General features: G+C 41.5%; 1 protein-coding gene across 2 annotated transcripts in view; it reads left to right on the top strand.

Moving 5' to 3' along the window:
* Positions 1–3,665: 3,665 nt before the first annotated feature.
* Positions 3,666–8,322, top strand: part of LOC132110363 (serum response factor-like) — a 26,493-nt gene continuing 21,836 nt past the window's right edge. For both annotated transcript variants that reach the window (XM_059516910.1, XM_059516911.1), the window contains exon 1: positions 3,666–4,329. In XM_059516910.1, coding sequence (XP_059372893.1) covers positions 3,844–4,329 — 486 coding nt within the window. In that variant the 5' untranslated portion in view covers positions 3,666–3,843. The remainder of the gene's footprint in view (positions 4,330–8,322) is intronic.

The raw sequence follows: 8,322 nt of genomic DNA on the forward strand, positions 1-8,322 counted from the left end.
GCCTTGCTGTGTCTGTAGTGCATTAAATCACCTGTTTCAAGAACCCAATCTGTTTCTCCATGAGTAATTAGTCAGATGATGGGATTTCCATGTTAATCCAATGAAAATCATAGAATATGGTTAATCTCTCTGTTTGATCAAAGGACGCATGCATTCAATGTAACTTTGAAAAAATAGTTCACCCAAAACTGAAAATGTGCTCATCCTCATGTCTCATCAATGGATGCTCTGCAGTGAATGGGTGCCGTCAGAATGAGAGTCTGATAAAAACATCACAATAATCCACAGCACTCCAGTCCATCAGTGAACATCTGAAGAAGACAGTTTAGAGCTGTGTAAACGCTGTTTGATCTGTGCAGATTTCTCTCCTGATTCATACCAGAACACTTTTTCACTGGAGGAAGTGTTATTATGGATTATAGACTCTATGTGTTTGAGTTAAAATCATCTTAATGCTGGATGGGTTTCATCTTTTGTCTTCTCCAGATGTTCACTGGTGGACTGGAGTGCTGTGGATTATTGTGATGTTTTTATCAGACTCTCATTCTGACGGCACCCATTCACTGCAGAGCATCCATTGATGACACACTGATGCAGTGCTACATTTCTACAAACCTGATGAAGAAACAAACTCATCCTGATCTCGGATGAGCACAATATCAGTTTTGGCTGAACTATTCCTTTAAGTTTCAGATCTCTGCATGTAAAGGCCAGCAGATGGCACCCAACCAATCCAACAAAGATTTTTCCAGTAGAGGACAGAGGTTAGATTATTTGACAGATCTCACAGCCGTTTATAATAACTTTTGATAAGAGATGTTTTGATGTAGTTTAACTGATGTGTGTGAATGCATTTCCATTCTCAGTTCTCCACAATTTAGACTCCTAGAGCTTCATACTGGCTCTGCTGCCCATCAGATGCACCATAAATGGCCTCCATCTGCTGGACACTTTCCCCTGCTGACGTGCCTGTGACGTGTGTGTGTGTGTGTGTGTGTGTGTGTGATGAGTGTGACAGGAGCTTCTTTTGCCATGCAAATGATGTCTGTCATCAGAGAAGAGCTCAGGTGCATCTTTCACTCGTGATGCTCTTCATGCAGATTATGACCTCCATCTCTGATTTTTCTTGTTTGCCTCTTATTTTAATTCAGAGAGCTCAACGCACTGCAACTTCACAAAATGCGTTCAAATAGAAAAAGCACCAGCAAATTAAGAAAACATCATCAGTTTGACAGCACACATGCTGCAAATACTCGCAACACAAACAATTTTTGAGTATTGATTACCATTTGTATAACCATAGTTGTACAAATACCATGGTTAAACTATGGTTAGAGTAGTAAATCCATGGTTAATTTGTCTTTAAAGATCTTTTCAGAGCAAACACTGATAAATAATGTCCCAGCCATGTTTGTCACTTTACGGTTCCCTTAAATATTAAATGTCTTTATTTGTTTGTGTTGTGAGTATTTGCAGCACGTGTTGTCAAACTGATGAAGATGTATTCTTAATTTGCAGGTATTTTTATCATTTGCAGCATGTTTATCTCTCTCGGCCACCGGAGCAGGTCCTGTTGGGGTATGTTGGTGCTAAAGAGTCGGGTCAGGGCAGATGCAGGCTGAAGCACAATAATAATCTAACCATTACGCTGTACCCACCTACTCACTACACGCTCTTCTGTTGTCAAACACACGACGATGGTGCTGCCACTGACGTTTATGTTCTCTCTCTCTGTGTGTGTGTGTGTGTGTGTGTGTGCTATGACTCCTGACCTGGGTCCTACGAGGAGCTGGTAACTGCCTCAATTGTGCCTGTAGCGGTAACCAAACTTTGAAAGAAAAAGAAAAATTTAAATCCAAAGTAGGTTTAATTATGCACTCAATACTCAAATACAACCTGGGCTTCAGTGTGGCGTGGCATGAAGGCGATCAGTCTGTGGCACTGCTGAGGTGTTATTGAAGCCCAGGTTGATTTGATAGTGGCCTTCAGCTCCTCTGTATTGTTTGTCAGATGTTACTTATCTTCCTCTTCACAATACCCCATAGATCCTCTGTGAGGTTCAGGTCAGGTGAGCTGGCTGGCCAATCAAGCACAGTAATATCATGGTCAGCAAACCACTTGGAAGTGGTTGTGTCACTGTGGGATGGTGCTAACGTCCTGCTGGAAGAGGAAATCAGCATCTCCATAAAGCTTGTCAGCGGATGGAAGATTGAAGTGCTCCCAAAATCTCCCGCTATATGGCTGCATTGACTCTGGACTTGATAAAACACAATGGAGCAACACCAGCAGACGTCACAGCACCCAAATCATTTCGGACTTTTTTTTTTATTTTTTACTTTTACTCCTCACCCCAGGTGAAATGCTTCAGACGTTATTCTCTAGTTCAGGAGTGGCTTGGTTCCAGGACTGTGACAGCTGTAGCTCTTTTCCTGAAGACGTCTGAGTGTGGAGACTCTTGATGCACTGACTCCAGCTTCAGTCCACTCCTTGTGAAGCTCTCCCAAGTTCTTGAATCGGCTTTTCTAGATAATCTTCCCAAGGCTGTGGTCATCCCTGTTGTTTGTGCACCTTTTCCTACCACACCTTTTCCTTCCAGACAACTATACTCTATACAACTATACTCAACTGTACAACCATACTCAAAATTAATCCAACTAATCAAGCTCAAAATAGAATATTCAAATTTTTGAGATACTAAGTTTTTTATTTTCTTAAGCTGTAAATCGTAGCCATCAGAATTAAAACTATTGAAATATTTCAGTTTGTGTGCAATCAATCTAGAATATAAGAAAGTTAGCTTTTTTGAATTAAGTTACAAAAAAAATCGTCTATGACTGAGCTGGTGATTTTTCTAGGCTGAGAAAATTTGACTGCTGGACAACTAGTATTTTTATTCCCTCTCACACATCTGAGTCTGATGCTTGTATAACCGTTTCTATGGTAACCACACTTGTGCTGTAGTGCCATGAGATGACAGAAATGCTTGTTGCAGAGGAATGGATTGATTGTTTATGTGTGTTTCTTTGAGTATGTAGTTTTATCAGTGAGATTAGGCCTACTTAGAAATGGACTAATATTTGTATTAATACTAACTAACTAATAGTATTTTGAATGTTTAATAATGCCGTTTTAATCATGTAGCCTATTTTTTAAATATCACTTTAATAACTTTACTATTGTTCTTATTAATAGCCCACATCTATTAATAGCGGACGGACGCGAAGCTCCTCCCCCTAGTGTGACGTATGAAGTGAGCGCAACCGTTTTGGTATTTATGCAAATAAGCTGTCGCTTTTGCCAATCACTCTGCAGGCCGTCCCCCCTCGAGCCAATCGCTACACTCGAATGTGACTCGCCATATAAGGAGCGAGAACTCCAAAAAAGGAAACCGCATATCTCTTTATATGGAGCAAAGTAAATCGGGCGTGTATCGATCACTCCGCGCTGGCGCAGAGTGTTGCGAAGCGTCTCATCAGCTGCGGTGATTGACAGCTGTCAACGGCGAGACGCGGAGTTGAAGCTGCAGCTGCGCGCGAAAGGAGAAGATCGCTGATATCATGTGTTCGCGGCGCACTAGATGACGCGGCGGAGTGATCGCGGAATCGCTCGCGCGGTTTTCCTTTTATAGAAAGCGCGTCGCTCGCGGAGCTCCAGGCAGGAGGAGGTGAAGCGGGAGAGAAAGTGGAGTGAAACCGGCAGAAGGCGCTCAGGTTCAGCATCACTTCTCAAAGTTTCACGCAGACTCTGTTTGTGTATGAGAGCCGCTTCGGAGCTCGCTCTCTCACACTCTGTCGCCCCAGCGCTCCGCTGCCGTCACACGGATCGTTCTCTCCGGTTTCTAGGATGTTATCCAGCCAGACCGGAGCGGCTCTGAGTGGAGCCGGATCAGCGGCGGGGAAGAGCGCAGGCCACGGTGCGGTGCTGATGGGCGCCGGGGTCCGCACGGGGTTCGCGCGGGGTCTGGGGCCGCTGCAGGCGGGAGCGATGGGGCTCGGGATGCCCGGGAGATTTGAACCAGTTAAAGAGGGACCCCCGCACGTGTGCAGCGGCTCTGACGCGGACTCTGACTCGGGTGATGAGGACGAGCTCATGGGGTCAGTCGGGGACGGCCGGAGGGCAGGCGGCGTCAAGCGGGAGAGAGCGGAGATGGAGGCGGCGATGGTTGGACCGAAGGTCGGCTTGCCCTCCGCGGCGCTCGCGGGTGGAGTGGCCGGAGCGAAACCGGGCAAGAAGACCCGTGGCAGAGTGAAGATAAAGATGGAGTTTATAGACAACAAACTGCGAAGGTACACGACCTTCAGCAAGAGGAAGACCGGCATCATGAAGAAGGTGAGAAACTGAACATCAATCAAACGTGTTTCTGTCATTCTGATGCAGTCTGGTGTTAAAGATCATTTCAGTTGACCGGTAACTGAAAGTTTGTAGGTTCGAGTCCTGCTAGAGAACTGCATAACTGAGTAGGATAATGAAATGAAAATACATTTGAGCGAGTGTAAACGCGACAGGAAAGAAAATCATAAAAGTAACATCACTTGTTTCTCCTAAAGCAAAGACTTTTGAATGTTGCAATTAAATGTTGCATTAAATCCAATTATGTTATATTAAAATTGATACAGTTTCTAACATTTTTAAAAATGAAAAAATAATATATTATTCATTATGAAATATTAAAAAAAATCTATTTTATTATAAATTAATATTTTGTTATTGATTTTTATGGGATGGTGGGCCAAATCAAAAGTCACCATGGGCTCACTTGGGCTCTTTGGCTCACTCTGGATTTGGGCACTTCAGAAGTTCTCGATATGCAGATGTTTCGCGTTCTTCTGATCTGCTCCACGCTGGTTCTCCAGCTCTGAACTCTTGCTGTATGTTTTTACTCCTGGTGGATAAATAAGGCGTCAGGTCTCCAGGAGTGTCTGGAGCTGTGGGTCTGGGCTCCTGAAGTCTCTCTGTGGTGTCTCATGTCCCGTCCTTCGGTGATCTGAAGTCACTCACAACAGACATGACGGCTGTGAGCTTTAAATAGAACGAGCAACTGACATTCTCTATTACAAACCTCGAACCATCATGACCCACATAATCTCAGGCCGCCCGAACTAAGTGTTGTTTGGAAGAGGCATTCAGATGCTTAGAAAGTTTTAGTTTCATACAAATCCTCATATTGTTTGCTCACCTTCATGTGAGTTCATACTTGCATGTGTTGCATACTTGCAACAACCATTTAAAAAGAAAAATGTATAGCCGTTTTTTATTCATAGGGACCATGACCCTTAAATTCCATTATTACCATAACTCTGTATTACTCATGCATTGTATTTAATTTCATGTTTCAGTGAATATCGGTTCACATCATAAGAAATGCTTATATTGTACTTAAATAGTGTTTGATGGTTGTGTGTAAAAGAGCAGCATGAACATTACACGCAGCATCTCCTTTTTTGTGTTCCAAAACATGAGGGTGAGTAAATGATAAGATGTTCATCTCTGAGTGAACGAAACAGCTGATAAAAACATCACAATAATCCACAGCACTCCAGTCCATCAGTGAACATCTGGAGAAGACAAAAGATGAAACACATCCAGCATTAAGATGTTTTTAACTCAAACACATAGAGTCTATAATCCATAATAACACTTCCTCCAGTGAAAAAGTGTTCTGGTCTGAATCAGGAGAGAAATCTGCACAGATCAAGCAGCGTTTACACAGCTCTGAACTGTCTTCTCCAGATGTTCACTGATGGACTGGAGTGCTGTGGATTATTGTGATGTTTTTATCAGACTCTCATTCTGACGGCACCCATTCACTGCACATCTTCACTGTTGGCTGAACTATTTCTTTAAGATCAAGTAACAGTCTTCATCACTGGCTGTAGTTCAGCAGGCCTGAGGATCTTTCATCAGCTCATGGTTCATCTGAATCAAAGTGTGGCGGGTGTCTCTCTCGGGTCCTCCTCCTGATCTTCATGATGGATTGGAAGGAGAGAGCTGATAGTCTTCCAGTGGAAAGGGAATTCTTCCATTCATTATGCTTTGAGAAAGTGGAGGTATGAACCTGACGCCAGCCGTTATCTGTAGCGCACATCCGCCTGCTAAATCTAGAAGCGTTTAACAGAAGAGCTCCTCCTCATGTCACTCACAGAAGTTTTAGACCAAAAGTTCCTTCCAGAGAGTTTGTGTGCATCTCATTTCCCGTGGTTAGGTTCAGCTAGTGAGTGCAGCAGGCGTCCCCACGGGTCGTAAACCTCAGACAAATGAGCTTTCACACCACACATGCTGGATGCTGTTAGCTGGAGCTCTTCACCTGCCGTCCTCGACAGCTGAGCAAACGCAGAGCTGATGAAGAGACTCATCTGCTGCTCTTCACGCGTGCGTCCAGCTGCTCCTCAGACAGATGCCAAACTAAAGTCTCCAGAGTCTTGTTTTTTTGTGAAAAAAGTTTATACTTAAAACAATGGTGGGTTCAGAAAAATCATCTTGTTTTCTCGGTTTTAAGCACAAAAAAACTACAATATGTTTTGATTGGACTGCACTATTTTTAACATGAATAGAGAATGACTTTATTCAGAGATGTGTTTGACTGATGTATTTAACAATAGTATCCTATCACCAGAATCCATTTGAGATGTTTTGTCTAGTATTAAGCTTAAATGTCTTTTATATGACTTTGGTTTATTTGCTCTTTTGCCATGAAGATAGCCTCGCTGCTGACAAGGAATTAATCAATTAATGCAAGTTTTAAATGTAAACTCAATTAATGTTCAAATGTGATCATAAAACAAGACTTTATATCTTAAATGAATGGAAAGTGAATTACATTTAGTGGAAACGTTTGGTACTGCGCCCAAACAAAGTATTGTGTATATATATGTGTATTATTATTAATATTATTATTTTGAGAGATCAACCTCAAATTTGGAACACAACTGTTTTTGTGCATTTTTCATAATACTAAACGTAAACCTCTATAACAATTTCTTTCTTTCTTTCTTTTGACTTTTCACTTCAGCAATAACCTTGAAGTGTCTTCTTTCAAAAGACTTTGCTCAAAAAGTGGCTTACAGCTAATAAATGGATTATAATTATTGCATAAATATAATTTAGTAACATAAAATCCCCTAAAAATTAATTTCAATGAAATAATTGTATAAATATAAAAAAAAAAAAAATCTTGAATGTTTGAGGCTCATTCAGTTTCATTCGCATCCAGTTATATTGTTATGTTATGGTTATGTTATGTTATGTTAAACTGCTTGATGTAGTAAACTGGTGTTTGTTGTTATGGGAATTTATTTGATCGTTTACCACATAAGTCTCAGTTATTTAATGTAAGCGACTAATGAATCCGAAGTCTCACTTTGAGAAATAATGTGTGTTTGCACTGATCTAACGAAGGCACTGGTGATGACTGAAGGTGTTCAGGTTCTAGTCTAGATCTGTGCACATGTTGCTTTGTTCTTCAGAACAGATGGACTGTCGCAGCAGCTGAAGATTAAGCTCTGCTGTTTTATCAGAGTTCCTCTTGTTTTACTCTCACAGTCTTCAGAACAGAGTTAACTGCTCAAGTACGGATGTTAGTGTGAATCTCCTCTGGTTCAGGAGTTCTCTATAATGTGTTCTGCGCACAAACCAATCCGAGAGCTCATTATACTCTGTATTATGTATCGTACAGTATGATGGTTAAAGGTGTTGGTTGGTTAGTCTCTAGTCCAGCTCGGTCAGTCACACGCTGACCAGTGGCTCTATTAATAGAGTCTTATCTCACATTGTTTCAGCCGCGTCTGGACCCATTAAAGCGTCTCCGCTGGTTATCTGTTAGTAAACACTGATGTGAGATTGAGTGTGAAACAGCCAGAGCCATTACAAACATCAGTTCAGTCTCAAACATCAACATCTTCTGTAACTTTGCTGCATTAACACTGTTATTCTCCTCTTTATGAATGTGAAGCTGCTTTGAAACAATCGGTCAAGTCTACAGCGCTTTCTACTGTCAAACAGGGAAATAATGTTTCTGTAATGCAAGCAAAATAAAAAAGTAAACAGTCAATATTTCAGTTAAAGTTCATTGATGATTTAGTTTAATTTAATAACGGTGTGAAGTTTAGCAATTATGGATCGAGTTCAATTCACCTGCAGCTCTGGAGGAAAGTCAATCATTTTGCCAAATATTAAGTGTCCCCATATAAGCAAGCCAAAAATGATCTGTATTACATAAAGCTTGACTTTAAAGGAATAGTTCACCCAACAATATCCATTTTCTGAAAACATCCTCACTCTCAGATCATCTGAGATTAGGATGAGTGTTTCTTCATCAGTGTCTCA

This window comes from Carassius carassius, chromosome 30 (assembly GCF_963082965.1).
Source record: "Carassius carassius chromosome 30, fCarCar2.1, whole genome shotgun sequence".
Lineage (NCBI taxonomy): Eukaryota > Metazoa > Chordata > Actinopteri > Cypriniformes > Cyprinidae > Carassius > Carassius carassius.